This window comes from Scyliorhinus torazame, chromosome 16, assembly GCF_047496885.1.
Source record: "Scyliorhinus torazame isolate Kashiwa2021f chromosome 16, sScyTor2.1, whole genome shotgun sequence".
NCBI lineage: Eukaryota > Metazoa > Chordata > Chondrichthyes > Carcharhiniformes > Scyliorhinidae > Scyliorhinus > Scyliorhinus torazame.
The window spans coordinates 163,419,042-163,437,686 of record NC_092722.1 but is presented as its reverse complement, the minus strand read 5'-3'; the positions used below and the strand labels follow the sequence as shown (position 1 = coordinate 163,437,686).

At 50.5% G+C, this 18,645-nt stretch overlaps 1 protein-coding gene across 1 annotated transcript in view; it reads left to right on the top strand.

The window, feature by feature from the left end:
- The first annotated feature begins 1,678 nt into the window (after nt 1–1,678).
- Nucleotides 1,679–18,645, top strand: part of LOC140393195 (G protein-coupled receptor kinase 5-like) — a 385,259-nt gene continuing 368,292 nt past the window's right edge. The window contains exon 1 of the mRNA XM_072479357.1: nt 1,679–1,909. Coding sequence (XP_072335458.1) covers nt 1,858–1,909 — 52 coding nt within the window. The 5' untranslated portion in view covers nt 1,679–1,857. The remainder of the gene's footprint in view (nt 1,910–18,645) is intronic.

Below are 18,645 nucleotides of genomic sequence, written 5' to 3'. Positions count from 1 at the left end.
CCATAATAGGCGTGAAAGGGCCAAGCCGGATGACAGAGCACCAGAGATCAGAGTCCACACCCGTTATGAGGAATGGGCCAAGGAGCTTGCGGGGTTGTCTGAGGAGAGAGCAGTCACCGAAGGTGTGATTGGTCTGCGCCACAGAGGTAAGGATTCACTGCCCCTTCACCCAGATGACCTGCCTTAACTGAGTTTTTCATGTCAGACAAAACGATCCTTCCCTCTCACTTACCACATGCCCATTCTTTCAGGATCTCCATCTCCATCGCCGGGCCTTCCAGAGCCATCCCCATGCCTGCCACCCAAGAAACCACTTTGGAGGAGAGCTGAGAGGAGACCAGCATCGACACATCACAGCTATCATCCCCACTTTCCACCAACGCAGAGACACACACCTTGGTGGGCAACATTAGTGGGCAGGTTTCAGGGCGACAATCTATGTGGATGGCTACCTTGGTTCAGCCCAGGCCGAGTAGACCTCATGACAAGATTCCCCAATTTGTCTGCCCCTCTTTATGCCATGTGGCCAAAGATCAGGAATATGGACAAGTGGAGCTAGAAGTTGATGAGTGGCCACTTTGAATAGCAGAAGATGGAGTCCATCCCCTCGCAGACAGTTCTCTCTTGCAACATGATCTATCCCCGATCCAAGTGGTGCAGGGCAAGATTGACACACAACAGAATCCTCCAAAGGGGCCCCCACCTCCACTAGATGGCAAGATTGTATGCTGGACTATCCAGAAGGAGGAAAAGGGCAAGTAAGTGGAAAGTGTGCAGAAGCCCATTCAGGAAATTCCCCTATGCATGGCAGAATGACATGGGATCATTTCTGAGAAGTTGTTCATGTTATGAGGAAATTTGCTGTTACGATTCGAGCCATGCGAATGAAGTTGGAAGTGGGAGATACTACTTTTGCCGGTCCCTAAATAGTTTTTGAATGGCTTTGCACTGCATCAAATTGCCCTGCACATGTTAAAATAATGTTGAATTAAAACAGCCGATCTTGCCTCTAGGGATCGAGTATGTGGTAGAACCACCGAATAATTGTGGGCGATAGGCATCCAACTAGCGGCAAACCAGCCACAATTGGAGAGTGTAAGTGGCCTATAATAAGTGGTGGCACGGTATCAGTGGTTGACACTGTTGCTTCACATCCCAGGTTCCCAGGTTCAATTCTCGGCTTGGGTCACTGTCTGTGTGAAGTCTGCACATTCTCCCCGTGTCTGCGTGGGTTTCCTCCCACAAGTCCCGAAAGACGTGCTGTTAGGTCATTTGGACATTCAAAATTCTCCCTCAGTGTACCCGAACAGGCTCCGGAATGTGTCAACTAGGGGCTTTTCACAGTAACTCCTTTGCAGTGTTAAATGTAAGCCTAATTGTGACAATAAAGATCATTTAATATTTTTGGTGATATATATTGGCACCAGCTTGGATGATCAGGATCCTCACTCTCCGCCCCAGTGCTGGGTGGGAGCAGTGGCATTGATGAGGGCGGCAGTGGTTCAGAGACAGGACTCCAACTCCCACAATGCTGGTGGAGGCGGCGGCGGCGCAGTGGGACGTGCGGGGTGGTGCATGCGCCCCCTGCAGGCCTGGAGGCGACGGTACAGCAACCCCCCCCCCTCCCCCTCCTCCTCTTACAGGAGGAACCCAGAACATTGTTGGGGGGGGAGGTGGGCAGTCTCTATGTGTGAGTGAGTGAGTGTGATGTCCCGGTGCCCTGCTTGTATTCGCACACAGCAGGGCACACACAGGCGGCTCAGCCTCAGAGACAGCAGCGGGCTGACAGCAAGCAGAATAGAAGAGGAAGAGAGAGGAGAGGAGAGCATTTCCTGAGCCGCATATCTCTGCAAGTCAATGGAGCTGGAGAATATAGTCGCCAACACAGTCTTGTTAAAAGCCAGAGAAGGTAACACACACAAAAGGAGAGGGGGGTCTCCCTCTTTTACATTTGGTGGAGGAAGATTAAAATGCATGGGAGGGGGGATGAAGTAGAGGGGGGGATATAAGCAGATACATTAATTTTGCCATCAAAAGAGAGGGGGGGGAGGATATTGAAACCAGAAGCACTTTTTTTCATGACTTGTTGAGAAAGGCTGAGAGATTTCCTGATGAGACGTGAATGTTTTACTGCGCGGGTTCTGAGTTAATTGATTGAGTGTGGACAGGAGAAGGGGGCTGGTATTCACAGCAATGGCAGGCTTTTCTTTAAAGGGAAAACACATCCGTTGCTGTCCGTTTTCACTCACTCACTCCATTTTGACCTTTTTTTTTAAGAAAATGGGGGTTGGCGGTGGCTCGGGGAGGGTGGGGATGTGCTGTTATTTAAATTGAAGTGGTGTGCATTGACATCACGTACCGATTTCCCTGGGCAGCAACACGGATTTAATACTGAGGAGTGCAGGACCCTGACATGTTTCATCCAGCCTGTGACACTGCATCTGTCTGAAATTACATGATTTCCCTGCGTCTATATGTTCGTATACAACGTGCGTGTGTGTGAATATGCCCAACAAATTACATATCAAATACCTAAACGTGTGCAAATGATTGATTCGCCGCCGCCGGGGGGGGAGCTTGCAGGGTGCGAATTGCTTGTATTCTGCCTGTGAGATCCAGGGGTGTGACAGTAGAGGGGCGATTTGCTTCACACTTGGCATCTCTTAGCCGCATACAAGCGCCGGTTAACCATCTTATTAAAACGGTTGGCGTGCATTGGGGAGGAGGAGGGCTGTTGCCATAGCCTTCGTGCGATTGATTTCTAACCCGTTTCTCCATTAGCATTTTATTCTTTTTTGAAAAAAAAATGCAAATCCACCCCTTTAATAAGCCGCAATACGTCTGAGACAGCCAGAGAGGTGGTGGGTGGCTCTGTGTGTGGAGGGGGAGGAAAGAGGCTTTTTCCTTACATTGGCTCTGTACATCACGTTTCCCCTGGTGATGAACGTCACACCGGGGCTATCTTAACTAACTACTTCTTGTTTCATTCTTTTATGTGTTAAAACGAGGGCTTTGTGTTCCGTCTGGATGCGCTCCAAGAGAGATACAAAAAAAGAAATAGATTTAAAAACAATATGAATCATCTGGAATTAATTCCAGCAGTGAAATCTGATTCACCGTGGAGGAGTCATTGTATCTGGTTGCAATGCGAAGATACAGAGGCAACTTTGATGTGCTATCTCCCCCTCTCCTCTCCCAAGAGGTTACATTTCTGTCACCTGTGTGGACCTGTGACTGCCCCCCCCCCCGCCCCGCCCCAATTACAGTAGGATTTTGCCCGATTGATGTCAAGTCCTGCCTGAAAGTGCAGCATTTTTAACATGCGCGGAGTTTCAATGCCATTCCTGTGCGTGGATCCATCAGCTGAGATTTCTTTCCTTTTGTTGTTTTTTCTCTCCGCTGTGTGTGTTTTGTTTTTTTTGGCCATGTGTAAAATGCGCAGTGGCTTTTTTTGTGTGCAGCCAGATTGGCAGGAGCAAAGCCTGGATTGCCGAAGAAGAAAAGCACCCCCCCCCCCCCCATCCCCACGGTCTGCTAGGATTGAATTCGCAGAGCGCTTTGAGCACATTACATTTTCTGTGTCTGACGTTAGAGGGCACACAGGTCTCCAGAAACTCCAGTGGGGGGTGGGGGCAGCTGAGGGATTATGGTGTTTATCGCACACGTTCCAGCCTTTTGGCGGGGGGCGGGGGGGTGAATTTGACATTGCTTTTGGAGATAGCAGGGTATGCACACCAAAAGGAGACGGTGGGATTGTATGTGACGAGCGGGGAGACCTTTGAACCCTCCTTTGCCTTGTAATCTTTCAGACTGCAGTGAGCATTCATTAATTTTAATTCTTTTTTTGATAATCTTTATTGTCACAAGTAGGCTTACATGAATTAACACTGCAATACAGTTACTGTGAAAAGGCCCTAGTCGTCACATTCCGGCACCTGTTCAGGTAGCCAGGAATCGAACCTGGGACCCTGGCGCTGTGAAGCAATGGTGCTAACCATTGTGCTACCGTGCTGCCCCAACACTTCAGGGTGTTTGGCCTCTTGTATATCATATGCCTTTTGTCCAGAAAATCTATATGCTTAAAAAAAATGGTCAGGTAAGTCAAGATCTGAAGATATTGAACAGCATCCATCAAATATGTCAGCAAATGGGTCTATTGATGTCAGCGAAGGGCTTTTTGGATGATTTCTTGCACTCCATTTATTCCCTTTGTATAAATGGGGTAACTTGCTGCCCCACTGTTGTGCCACCATGGTAACTCGTCCCGAAGTAAAATAAATCTATTTGTATTTCTTTTTCAAAAGGAACGGCAGCGTGAAAGTAATATTTAGAACCACCAGTGGGATATGGAAACAATTCTATGCTTGTGACCTTCCCAACTGATTTGAGGCCAGCTCTGTGATGGAATATGAAACATATCTCCGGGACCAGCTTGGAGTAGCCGGGGTTCATTGAAGACAGGCTTGCTGCCTTGTTCCTGGCTTTTCATTTTGTTTCTGATCATCTAACTCCTTGGTTTGTACTGTAACATATGCTCTCGTACACACCACTATCTTCAACTTCATCTCTCTTTATCATGTAAATACTGTTTGCTTAATCGTACCCCTTTTTAATTAAATTATGTCATGCCAGGGAGTTTTGATATGGGCGTTAAAAAAAACTCATTCATAGAATGTTGCTGAGACATGAAATTGCACAGTGCTTGAATCATAGTTTTTAAAACTATCTTTCAAAATATGGAAAGATATTGCCTTATCTTGACACTTGGATGCGGACCTGGAGTTTTTTTTAAGGAAGGGTCACACGTTCACCTTTGAACTGGGAGCAAGCTGGCCTTTTTCTAAAAACAAATCACCTGACCAGCATGGTATATGAGGGCAAAAAAGTATGGGTGGGGTTTGATGCTCGATCAATGACTCCAGAAGCGAGATTGGATGACAATTGAAGGCTTTATTGGACTAGATGTTTCCTCCAGCAGCGCAGGTACAGAATGCAGCTGCTAGGGAGACACAGACTCTTATACTCCGCCTTACTGGGCGGAACCAGCAGGAAGGCTTCACCAATGATCTTCCTGTCTCAGGTACCTCCCACACCAATGGTCTTACAGCATCAACCTGGGTACCGTAATACCCCTAATACTGACTACCACATTCACCCCCTAATAAAAAAAAGAGTTCGGCGGGGGTGGTGGTCTCGCATTATACAGTGGTAGAGGTTGAGGTTATGGTGGTACCCGGTATACATTAGTACAGTGTTTTGCCTCGTCATATGTTGCAACTATTTACAGTATTTATTTACATTCAAAAGGAATCATTTAGTTGATCAGGGGCCCTGGTCGTCCTCTGCGATCGTCGTAGCTTCGGCGGTGATGCAGGCGCCGGCTCGCGCATCCGTGGCTCCGGGAGCATGGCTTTGGCTTCTTCGGCAGCTTCATCACCCCTCGATGGGACCGGTGAGAGGACCGATCCACCTGGAAGGGGGCGGCTGTGGGGTGCGCCGGTGGGAGGGAGGGTGGGATTGGTGGTGGGGTGTGGGTGGGGATCCAACGGGTGCCAGGGAGGCCGTATCCTGTCGGCCGTCGGGGTACGCCACGTAGGCGTATTGAGGGTTAGCGTGAAGGAGGTGGACCCTCTCGACCAATGGGTCCGACTTGCGCGCCCGCACATGTTTGCGGAGCAGGATGGGTCCAGGAGCTGCCAGCCAGGTTGGGAGCGAGATCCCGGAGGAGTACCTCCTAGGGAAGACAAGGAGACGTTCGCGAGGTGTTTGTTTGGTCGTGGTACAGAGCAGTGACCGGATGGAGTGCAGAGCATCCGGAAGGACCTCCTGCCAGCGGGAGACTGGGAGATTCCTGGACCATAGGGCCAGTAGGACGGTCTTCCAGACCGTTCCGTTCTCCCTCTCTTCCTGTCCATTTCCCCGGGGGTTGTAACTGGTCATCCTGCTCGATGCAATGCCCTTGCTGAGCAGGAATTGACGCAGTTCGTCGCTCATAAAGGAGGACGCCCTATCGCTGTGTATGTAGGCGGGGAAACCGAACAGTGTAAAGATACTGTGGAGGGCTTTTATGACGGTGGCTGCGGTCATGTCGGGGCAGGGGATGGCGAATGGGAACCGGGAGTACCCGTCAATCACGTTCAGGAAGTACGTGTTGCGTTCGGTGGAGGGGCGGGGCCTTTTGAAGTCCATACTGAGGCGTTCAAAGGGTCGGGAAGCCTTTATCAGGTGTGCTTTCTCTGGCCTGTAGAAGTGCGGCTTGCATTCCGCGCAGATTTGGCAGTTCCTGGTGGCGGTCCTGACCTCCTCGATGGAGTAGGGCAGGTTGCGGGTCTTGATGAAATGGAAGAGTCCAGTGACCCCCGGGTGGCAGAGGTCTGCGTGGAGGGCCCGGAGTCTGTCCACTTGTGCATTGGCACATGCGCCGCGGGATAGGGCATCAGGAGGCTCGTTTAGCTTCCCGGGACGATACAAGATCTCATAGTTGTAGGTGGAGAGCTCGATCCTCCACCGTAAGATCTTATTGTTCTTTATCTTGCCCCGCTGTGCATTATCGAACATGAAAGCAACCGACTGTTGATCAGTGAGGAGAGTGAATCTCCTGCCGGCCAGGTAATGCCTCCAGTGCCGCACAGCTTCTACTGTGGCCTGGGCCTCCTTTTCAACGGAGAAATGGAGGATTTCTGAAGCGTGGAGAGTGCATGAGAAGAAGGCCACAGGTTTGCCCACTTGGTTGAGGGTGGCCGCCAGAGCTACATCCGACGTGTTGCTCTCGACTTAGAAGGGAAGGGATTCATCGATTGCGTGCATCGTGGCCTTTGTGATGTCCGCTTTGATGCGGCTGAAGGCCTGGCGGGCCTCTGCCGACAGGGGAAAAACCGTGGATTGAATTAGTGGGCAGGCCTTGTCCGCATAGTTGGGGACCCACTGGGCATACTATGAAAAAAATCCCAGGCAGCGTTTCAGGGCCTTGGAGCAGTGGGGGAGGGGGAACTCCATGAGGGGGCATGCGTTTGGGATCTGGGCCTATAATTCCATCATGCACTACGTAGCCGAGAATGGCTAGACGGTCGGTGCTGAACACGCATTTGTCCTTGTAGGTTAGATTAAGGATTTTTATGGTATGGAGGAATTTTCGGAGGTTGGTGCCGTGGTCCTGCTGGTCGTGGCCACAGATGGTGAAGTTATCGAGGTACGAAAACGTGGCCTGCAAACCGTACCAGTCAACCATTCGGTCCATTTCCCGTTGTAAGACCGAGACTCCATTTGTGACACCTAAGGGAACCCTTAGGAAGTGGTAGAGCCGCCCATCTGCTTCGAATGCAGTGTATTTGCGGTCGCTCGGGCGAATGGGGAGCTGGTGGTAGGCGGATTTTAGATCCACCGTGGACAAGACCTTGTATTGTGCAATCTGATTGACCAGATCAGATATGCGGGGGAGAGGGTACGCATCGAGCTGCGTATACCTGTTGATGGTCTGACTATAATCGATGACCATCCTATGCTTCTTCCCGGTCTTTACAACCACTACTTGAGCTCTCCAGGGACTGTTGCTAGCCTCAATAATACCTTACTTCAGTAACCGCTGGACTTCTGACCTAATGAAGGTCCGGTCCTGGGCACTGTACCGTCTGCTCCTGGTGGCGACGGGTTTACAATCCGGGGTGAGGTTCGCAAAAAGGGAAGGCGGATCGACCTTGAGGGTCACGAGGCTGCAGACAGTGAGGGGGGGGTATAGGGCCGCCAAATTTAAAGGTTAAACTCTGGAGGTTACTTTGGAAATCTAACCCTAGGAGCGTGGCAGCGCAGAGGTGAAGGGAGGATGTAGAGGCGGAAATTTTTTAATTCCCTTCCCTGGACCGCGAGGTTTGCTATGCAGACCCCTTTGATCTCTACAGAGTGAGACCCGGAGGCCAGGGAGATTTTTTGATTAACTAGGTGGATGGGAAGAGAACAGCGCCTTACCGTGTTGGGGTGTATGAAGCTCTCTGTGCTCCCGGAGTCGATCAGGCAGGATGTTTTGTGCCCATTGATGAGCACGGTTGTCGTCGCGGTCGAGTGCGTTCGGGGCCGAGACTGGTCCAGGGTCACCGAGGCAAGTCGTGGCAAAAGTTGGAGGTTTTCCTCGGGCAATGTGTGGTCATCCGAATCCAGAGACTCCAGCCAAGATGGCGGCGCCCACTAGTCGCACATGGCTGGGGGGGGGTGCAAGATGGCGGCGCCCATCCGTCGCACGTGGTCCCTGGGGAACAAGATGGTGGCACCCGGGGCCCACACGTGGCTCTGGAACAGGAAGATGGCGGCGCCCGCTGGCCGCACGTGGCTCGTGGAGAAAGTTCGGGTGGCAGTCCCGGTTCGCCCCCGGAGACCGCGGCGACCGTCCAGGCCTGGCATACTGCACAAAATGGCCCTTTTTGCCGCACCCTTTGCAGGTGTAGGAGCGGGCCGGGCAGCTCTGCGGGGGTGCTTGGCTTGCCCGCAAAAATAGCAGCGGGGCCCCCCAGGGTTGCCTGGTAGTCACGCAGCACAAGCTTGTAGGGGGATGGGGGATGCATCGGAGTCGGCCGCTGGGGGATTCCATGCTGCCCAAGGGGCCGCCGCTCGGTCGGGTACGTAAACGTGGGCGTTTCGGGAGGCCACATCCAGGGAGCTAGCAAGGGCCTGTGCCTCCTTGAGGCCTAGTGTCTCTTTCTAGCAGTCGCTGGCGGATTTGGGAGGACCGCATACCTGCAACGAATGCATCCCTGATCAAATGTTCTGTGCGGTCGCTGGCTGTAATGGAGCATGCAGGTGGCGGAAAGCGTCATGGATCGTAGTTATATAAATGTGGTCACACCCAAGGTGCACACAGAGAAATGGGTGACCACCAGAAAGGGCAGGCAGTCAGTGCAGGAATCCCCTGTGGTTGTCCCCCTCTCGAACAGGTATAACCCTTTGAATACTGTTGGGGGGGGGGGGGGGATAGCCTATCGGGAAAACAGCAGCAGCCAGAGCAGTGGCACCACGGTTGGCTCTGATGTTCAGAAGGGAGGGTCGAAGCGCAGAAGAGCAATAGTAATGGGGGACTCTATAGTCAGGGGCACAGAGAGGCACTTCTGGGGATGTGAAAGAGACTCCAGGATGGTATGTTGCCTCCCTGGTGCCAGGGTCCAGGATGTCTCCGAACGGGTAGAGGGCATCCTGAAGGGGGAGGGCAAACAGGCAGAGGTCGTTGTACATATTGGTACTAACGACATAGGCAGGAAGGAGCATGAGGTCCTGCAGCAGGAGTTCAGGGAGCTAGGCAGAAAGTTAAAAGACAGGACCTCTAGGGTTGTAATCTCGGGATTACTCCCTGTGCCACGTGCCAGTGAGGCTAGAAATAGGAAGATAGAGCATCTAAACACGTGGCAAAACAGCTGGTGTAGGAGGGAGGGTTTCCGTTATCTGGACCACTGGGAGCTCTTCCGGGGCAGGTGTGACCTATATAAGGACGGGTTGCATCTAAACTGGAGAGGCATAAATATCCTGGCCGCGAGGTTTGCTAGTGTCACACGGGAGGGTTTAAAATAGTATGGCAGGGGGGTGGACACGGGAGCAATGGGTCGGAAGGTGAGACCATTGAGGGAGAACTAGGGAATAGGGACAGTGTGGCTCTGAGGCAGAGCAGACAGGGAGAAGTTGCTGAACACAGCGGGTCTGGTGGCTTGAAGTGCATATGTTTTAATGCAAGAAATATTACGGGTAAGGCAGATTAACTTAGAGCTTGAATTAGTACTTGGAACTATGATGTTGCCATTACAGAGACCTGGTTGAAGGAAGGGCAGGATTGGCAGCTAAACGTTCCAGGATTTAGATGTTTCAGGCGGGATAGAGGGGGATATAAACAGGGTGACAGAGTTGCGCTACTGGTTAGGGAGGATATCACAGCTGTACTACGGGAGGACACCTCGGAGGGCAATGAGGCTATATGGGTAGAGATCAGGAATAAGAAGGGTGCAGTCACTATGTTGGCGGTTTACTACAGGCCTCCCAACAGCCAGCGGGAGATAGAGGAGCAGATAGGTAGACAGATTTTGGAAAAGAGTAAAAACAACAGTGTTGTGGTGATGGGAGACTTCAACTTCCCCAATATTGACTGGGACTCACTTAGTGCCAGGGGCTTAGATGGGGCAGAGTTTGTAAGGAGCATCCAGGAGGGCTTCTTAAAACAATATGTAGACAGTCCAACTAGGAAAGGGCTGTACTGGACCTGGTATTGGGGAATGAGCCTGGCCAGGTGGTAGAAGTTTCAGTAGGGGAGCATTTCGGGAACAGTGACCACAATTCAGTAAGTTTTAAAGTGCTGGTGGACAAGGATAAGAGTGGTCCTAGGATGAATACGCTAAATTGGGGGAAGGCTAATTATAACAATATTAGGCGGGAACTGAAGAACCTAGATTGGGGGCGGATGTTTGATGGCAAATCAACATCTGACATGTGGGAGGCTTCCAAGTGTCAGTTGAAAGGAATTCAGGACCGGCATGTTCCTGTGAGGAAGAAGGATAAATAGGGCAATTTTCGGGAACCTTGGATAACGAGAGATATTGTAGGCCTCGTCAAAAAGAAAAAGGAGGCATTTGTCAGGGCTAAAAGGCTGGGAACAGACGAAGCCTGTGTGGAATATAAGGAAAGTAAGAAGGAACGTAGGCAAGGAGTCAGGAGCGCTAGAAGGGGGTCACAAAAAGTCATTGGCAAATAGGGTTAAGGAAAATCCCAAGGCTTTTTCCACGTACATAAAAAGCAAGAGGGTAGCCAGGGAAAGGGTTGGCCCACTGAAGGATAGGCAAGGGAATCTATGTGTGGAGCCAGAGGAAATGGGCGAGGTACTAAATGAATACTTTGCATCAGTATTCACCAAAAAGAAGGAATTGGTAGATGTTGAGTCTGGAGAAGGGTGTGTAGATAGCCTGGGTCAAATTGAGATCCAAAAAGACGAGGTGTTGGGCGTCTTAAAAAATATTAAGGTAGATAAGTCCCCAGGGCCTGATGGGATCTACGCCAGAATACTGAAGGAGGCTGGAGAGGAAATTGCTGAGGCCTTGACAGAAATCTTTGTATCCTCACTGTCTTCAGGTGATGTCCCGGAGGACTGGAAAATAGCCAATATTGTTCCTCTGTTTAAGAAGGGTAGCAAGGATAATCCAGGGAACCACAGGCCGGTGAGCCTTACTTCAGTGGTAGGGAAATTACTGGAGAGAATTCTTCGAGACAGGATCTACTCCCATTTGTAAGCAAATGGACGTATTAGTGAGAGGCAGCATGGTTTTGTGAAGGGGAGGTCGTGTCTCACTAACTTGATAGAGTTTTTCGAGGAGGTCACAAAGATGATTGATGCAGGTAGGGCAGTGGATGTTATCTATATGGACTTCAGTAAGGCCTTTGACAAGGTCACTCACGGTAGACTAGTACAAAAGGTGAAGTCACACGGGATCAGGGGTGAGCTGGCAAGGTGGATACAGAACTGGCTAGGTCATAGAAGGCAGAGAGTAGCAATGGAAGGATGCTTTTCTAATTGGAGGGCTGTGACCAGTGGTGTTCCGCACGGATCAGTGCTGGGACCTTTGCTGTTTGTAGTATATATAAATGATTTGGAGGAAAATGTAACTGGTCTGATTAGTAAGTTTGCAGACGACACAAAGGTTGGTGGAATTGCGGATAGCGATGAGGACTGTCAGAGGATACAGCAGGATTTAGATTGTTTGGAGACTTGGGCGGAGAGATGGCAGATGGAGTTTAATCCGGACAAATGTGAGGTATTGCATTTTGGAAGGTCTAATGCAGGTAGGGAATATACAGTGAATGGTAGAACCCTCAGGAGTATTGAAAGTCAAAGAGATCTAGGAGTACAGGTCCCCAGGTCACTGAAAGGGGCAACGCAGGTGGAGAAGGTAGTCAAGAAGGCATACGGCATGCTTGCCTTCATTGGCCGGGGCATTGAGTATAAGAATTGGCAAGTCATGTTGCAGCTGTATAGAACCTTAGTTAGGCCACACTTGGAGTATAGTGTTCAATTCTGGTCACCACACTACCAGAAGGATGTGGAGGCTTTAGAGAGGGTGCAGAAGAGATTTACCAGAATGTTGCCTGGTATGGAGGGCATTAGCTATGAGGAGCGGTTGAATAAACTCGGTTTGTTCTCACGAGAACGACGGAGGTTGAGGGGCGACCTGATAGAGATCTACAAAATTATGAGGGGCGTAGACAGAGTGGATGGTCAGAGGCTTTTCCCCGGGGTAGAGGGGTCAATTACTAAGGGGCATAGGTTTAAGGTGAGAGGGGCAAGGTTTAGAGGAGATGATCGAGGGAAGTTTTTTTACACAGAGGGTAGTGGGTGCCTGGAACTCGCTACCGGAGAAGGTGGTGGAATCAGGGACGATAGTGACATTTAAGGGGCATCTTGACAAATACATGAATAGGATGGGAATAGAGGGATACGGACCCAGGAAGTGTAGAAGATTGTAGTTTAGGCAGGCAGCATGGTCGGCACGGGCTTGGAGGGCCGAAGGGCCTGTTCCTGTGCTGTACATTTCTTTGTCCATCTACCATGGACTACTCTCCAGAATCAGTTGCCTTCTTGGACACACTCGTCTCCATCAAGGACGGTCACCTCAGCACTTCGCTTTACCGCAAACCCACGGATAACCTCATGATGCTCCACTTCTCCAGCTTCCACCCTAAACACATTAAAGAAGCCATCCCCTATGGACAAGCGCTCCGTATACACAGGATCTGCTCAGACGAGGAGGAGCGTAACAGACATCTACAGACGTTGAAAGATGCCCTCGTACGAACGGGATATGGCACTCGACTCCTCGATCGACAGTTCCAACGCGCCACAGCGAAAAACCGGACCGACCTCCTCAGAAGACAAACATGGGACACAACCGACAGAATACCCTTCGTCGTCCAGTACTTCCCCGGAGCGGAGAAACTACGTCATCTTCTTCACAGCCTTCAACACGTCATTGATGACGATGAACATCTTGCCAAGGTCATCCCCACACCCCCACTACTTGCCTTCAAACAACCGCGCAACCTCAAACGAACCATTGTTTGCAGCAAACTACCCAGTCTTCAGAACAGTGACCACGACACCACACAACTCTGTCATGGCAATCTCTGCAAGACGTGCCAGATCATCGACATGGATACCACTATTACACGTGAGAACACCACCCACCAGGTACGTGGTACGTACTCGGCGACTCGGCCAACGTTGTCTACCTCATACGCTGCAGGAAAGGATGTCCCGAAGCGTGGTACATTGGCGAGACCATGCAGACGCTGCGACAACGAATGAACGGACATCGCGCAACAATCACCAGGCAGGAATGTTCCCTTCCAGTCGGGGAACACTTCAGCAGTCAAGGGCATTCAGCCTCTGATCTCCGGGTAAGCGTTCTCCAAGGCGGCCTTCAGGACCCGCGACAACGCAGAATCGCCGAGCAGAAACTTATAGCCAAGTTCCGCACACATGAGTGCAGCCTCAACCGGGACCTGGGATTCATGTCACATTACATTCATCCCCCACCATCTGGCCTGCAAAATCCTACCAACTGTCCTGGCTTGATACAATTCACACCTCTTTAACCTGGGGTTACCCCATCTCTGGATCTGTAAAGATTTAATCACCTGCTAATGCTCGCATTCCTAGCATTGTTTGGCATCTTTGAATTTGTCTATATATGTGTTTCTGGAACAGACCTCTTCATTCACCTGAGGAAGGAGCAGCGCTCCGAAAGCTAGTGACATCGAAACAAACCTGTTGGACTTTAACCTGGTGTTGTAAGACTTCGTACTGTGCTCACCCCAGTCCAACGCCGGCATCTCCACATCATGTACATTTCTTTGTTCTTTGAAACTTGCGGGCAGTCACAGTTCCTACCTAACACCAGGAGTGCATGGTAGAATTCCTCCAGCGATCCCCTGGGGATTTGTAGCCTCGTCGCTAGCAGATGTCGGGCGTCGACCTGGTTTACTGGGCGAATATAGTGTCCTTTCAGCAGGGTCATTGTGGCCTCGAAATCATCCGCATCCTCGATGAGGGTGTAGATCTCTGGGCTCACCCTTGAGTGGAGAACTTGCAGTTTCTGGTCCTCCATAGGTGCAGTTGTGGCCGTCCTGAGGTACCCTTTGAAGCACGCCAGCCAGTGTTTGAAGGTTGCCGCTGAGTTTGGCGCATGGGGGCTGAGTTGCAGACACTCCGGCTTGATTCAGAGCTCCATTCTTTAAAATCAAGACCAATAGTTTGGTGCTCGATCAATAACTCCAGAAGCGAGATTGGATGACAATTGAAGGCTTTATTGGACTAGATGTTTCCCCCAGCAGCGCAGGTACAGAATGCAGCTGCTAGGGAGGCACAGACTCTTATACTCCGCCTTACTGGGCGGAACCAGCAGGAAGGCTTCACCAATGATCTTCTTGTCTCAGGTACCTCCCACACCAATGGTCTTAGAGCATCAACCTGGGTACCGTAATACCCCTAATACCGACTACCACAGGGTTATTGGGTTATGGGAATACAGTGAAGGTGTGGGCTTAGGTAGGGTGCTCTTTCCAAGGGCCTGTGCAGACTCGAAGGGCTGAATGGCCTCCTTCTGCACTGTAAATTCCATGATTGTAAATTCCATGATTCTATGATTTCCTGGAAACTACATGACGGAGACCAGCTTTGAGTTTTGGACCTGTTCTTTTTGAAGTAATTGTGTTTTGGAGAATAAGCTGCCCTAATTCTCTCTCTCTCTCTGTGCCTGGCCTGAAATTCCATGCGTGGTTATCAACCTGCTGCCAGAGAATCCCCATCTGAGTATAACTCGCAAAGTTGAGACGGGAAGGAGATACTCTCCTTCATGCCGAAGCTCGGTTGGTGAGAACCTCCAGACATCTGCTGCGACCAGCGACCTGTATTCAGAGGAGGGGGCTCCAGATTGACAGATCTTTAATTTTCAAAGCTGATCCTCCAAAGCCCATCTGCGCAGAGACCTTCCCTGTTTGTGCTTTGCATGTTTGTGTGCGCGTGCACGAGAGTGTGTGTATGCTGGGGTGTTTTTAAAAAGGGATGGATAGTTACACTTCCAGAGTAAATATGTGTATACTCTGGTTCTTTCAACCTGATATAAAAAAGATGGTTGTGTTTTATAATAAATCAATCATTCTGAGTTTACTGAAAGAAGCCTGATTAAAGTTCTTTTCATTCTGCATCTTACAGCAGCGAAGGTAAATAATTGGTGATTTTGGTGAGTGCATTAAACTTTTAAACAAACAGCGTGACCTGCGGACTGGTGAGGCTAAACTGTACACTCCTCCCATACCGGCCGTAACAACAAAAACAAATAATCGTGTGGCAAACATGCAGTTTTCCTTTGGAGACTTACTTCCCTGCCTACCAACATGATAATTCACTGCAGTAAAATTAAAATCAATAAGTCATTATGTGAGTTATCATCTGCCACTCTATATAATAGAGGCATAGAGTACAAAAGCAAGAAAATTGGAACAAATCTGCACAAAACACTGGTTCAACATCAACAGGAGTATTCTGACCAATTCTGGCTCCACACTTTAGAAAAGGTGCGGAAGCTTTAGAGAGAGTGCAGAAAAAATTCATGAGAACGATTCCAGGGATGAGGAATTTCAGTTTCATGGAGAAATAGGACATCTAGATATTGGGCGCGATTCTCCGACGCCCCACCGGGTCGGAGAATCGCCGGGGGCTGGCGTGAATCCCGCCCCCGCCGTGTCCCAAATTCTCCGCCACCAGAAATTCGGCAGGGGCGGGAATCGCGCCGCGCCAGTCGGCGGGCCCACCCCTGGCGATTCTCCGGTCCGCGATGGGCCGAAGTCCCGCCGCTGTCAACCCACGCCAGCCGGCGTGGATTGAACCACCTTTCGAACGCCGGGACAAGGCGGCGCAGGTGGGCTCCGGGGTCCTGGGGGGGGAGGCGGGCGCGGTGCGATCTGGCCCCGGGGGGTGCCCCCACGGTGGCCTGGCCCGCGATCGGGGCCCACCGATCTGCGGGCGGGCCTGTGCCGTGGGGGCACTCTTTTTTCCTTCCACCTTCGCCATGGCCTTCACTATGGCAGAGGCGGAAGAGACCCCCTCCACTGCGCATGCACGGGGATGCCGTGAGTGGCCACTGACGCTCCCACGCATGCGTCGCATGGCAGTCATTTCAGCGCCAGCTGGCGGGGCACCAAAGGCCTTTCCCGCCAGCTGGTGGGGCGGAAATCACTCCAGCGCAGGCCTAGCCCCTCAAGGTGAGGGCTCGGCCCCTCAGGATGCGGAGAATTCCGCACCTTTGGGGCAGCGCGGTGCCGGACTGATTCGCGCCATTTTTGGCGGCAGTCGGCGGACATCGTGCCGATTGCGGAGATTCCCGCCCATTGTTTTTCTTGGAGCAGAGAGATTTGAGAGGACATTTGATAGAGAGGCTCAAAATCTTGAAATCATGAGTCTAGACGGAGTAGGTGGAGAGAATTTATCCCGGTTAGGAAAGTGTCAAGAACTAGAGGACACAGATTTAAAGCGATTGGCAAAAGAACCAAAGGCGACATGAGGAAAAATCTTTTCACGCAGAAAGTGGTCATGACCTAGGTTGCAATGCATGGTGGAGGCCTAATCAATCGTGGCTTTCAAAAGGGATGAGGAGAGTAATGATGTGGGGGAATGGGAGCAACTGTTCTTGCGGAATGTCCTCCTTCTGTGCTGTAACCTTTCCATGATTTTATTATCTGTGAAATTGGTTGGAAAATGCCTCTGGATTCATATTAATCTCCTGTGGACTAAATAATGTTCAATCTGGCGGTGCTGTACTGCCATATGCTCTATCGTGCAAAAGAGTTACACTTTTACACCTGTGAAAGAATGTCAAAGTATTATCTGAAAATATAGACTTTTGCCATCCTACATGAAACTTGCCTTCTGTTGCTTTTTTAAAATGATCTTTAAACTTTTTACTTACAGGGTTTGCAGTAATGTATTTTATGAATCCACTTTACATCCAGCTGTGCATGCATATATTTTAAGAGGCCTTTGTGCGCCTAAATATTCAATCTCAAACATTTTATGGGAGTGCATGGTCTCATGCATAGTTTATGAAGTCACTGTGCTTCTTGATTGCAGTGTGCCTTCAGGAGGAATGTATCAGCACTTCGCGCTGCGTGTTCCTAGGGTCTTGAAATAATTTAAATAGATTTTGTTTCATTGTTATTTCAGTATTACTGAGGGATGACTGAGCTAATTGCACAGAAGATTACATTTTCAAATAATTCAAACTGCATTTGTATATGCTGTGTACTATGACACTGCATTAATTTTGTTGATTAAATATCAGCTTGACATAAATGTTGATGTTAAAACTGCTTCGAATCACCTGCAGGTATCAGTCGTAGGACGATAGCCATTGAGTCAATCTAGGTCGTGGGCTCCAACCTCAGCCCAGAGCGATGAGCTCATAATCCTTGGTGATAGAGTGCTGCACTGTCAGAGATGCTGCAGTGTGGGACTGAGGGAGTGCTGCACTATCAGAGATGCTGCAGTGTGATACAGAGGGAGTGCTGCACTGTCAGCGATGCTGCAGTGTGAGACAGAAGGAGTGCTGCACTGTCAGACATGCTGCAGTGTGGGACTGAGGGAGTGCAGCCCTGTCACAGATGCTGCAGTGAGTTACTGAGGGAGTGCTGCACTGTCAGAGATGCTGCAGTGTGATACAGAGGGAGTGCTGCACTGTCAGAGATGCTGCAGTGTGATACAGAAGGAGTGCTGCACTGTCAGACATGCTGCAGTGTGGGACTGAGGGAGTGCAGCCCTGTCACAGATGCTGCAGTGAGTTACTGAGGGAGTGCTGCACTGTCAGAGATGCTGCAGTGTGATACAGAGGGAGTGCTGCACTGTCAGAGATGCTGCAGTGTGATACAGAAGGAGTGCTGCACTGTCAGACATGCTGCAGTGAGTTACTGAGGGAGTGCTGCAATGTCAGAGATGCTGCAGTGTGATACAGAGGGAGTGCTGCACTGTCAGAGATGCTGCAGTGTGGTACAGAGTGAGTGCTGCACTGTCAGAGATGCTGCAGTGAGTTACTGAGGGAGTGCTGCACTGTCAGAGATGCTGCAGTGTGATACAGAGGGAGTGCTGCACTGTCAGAGATGCTGCAGTGTGATACAGAGGGAGTGCTGCATTGTCAGAGATGCTGCAGTGAGTTACTGAGGGAGTGCTGCACTGTCAGAGATGCTGCAGTGTGATACAGAGGGAGTGCTGCAATGTCAGAGATGCTGCAGTGTGATACAGAGGGAGTGCTGCATTGTCAAAGATGCTGCAGTGAGTTACTGAGGGAGTGCTGCATTGTCAGACATGCTGCAGTGTGATACAGAGGGAGTGCTGCACTGTCAGAGATGCTGTAGTGAGTTACTGAGGGAGTGCTGCACTGTCAGCGATGCTGCAGTGTGATACAGAGGGAGTGCTGCACTGTCAGCGATGCTGCAGCGCTGAGGGAGTGCTGCACTGTCAGAGATGCTGCAGTGCTGAGGGAGTGCTGCACTGTCCGAGATGCTGCAGTGCGGTACTGAGGGAGTGCTGCACTGCAGAGATGCTGCAATGTGGTACAGAGGGAGTGCTGCACTGTCAGATAT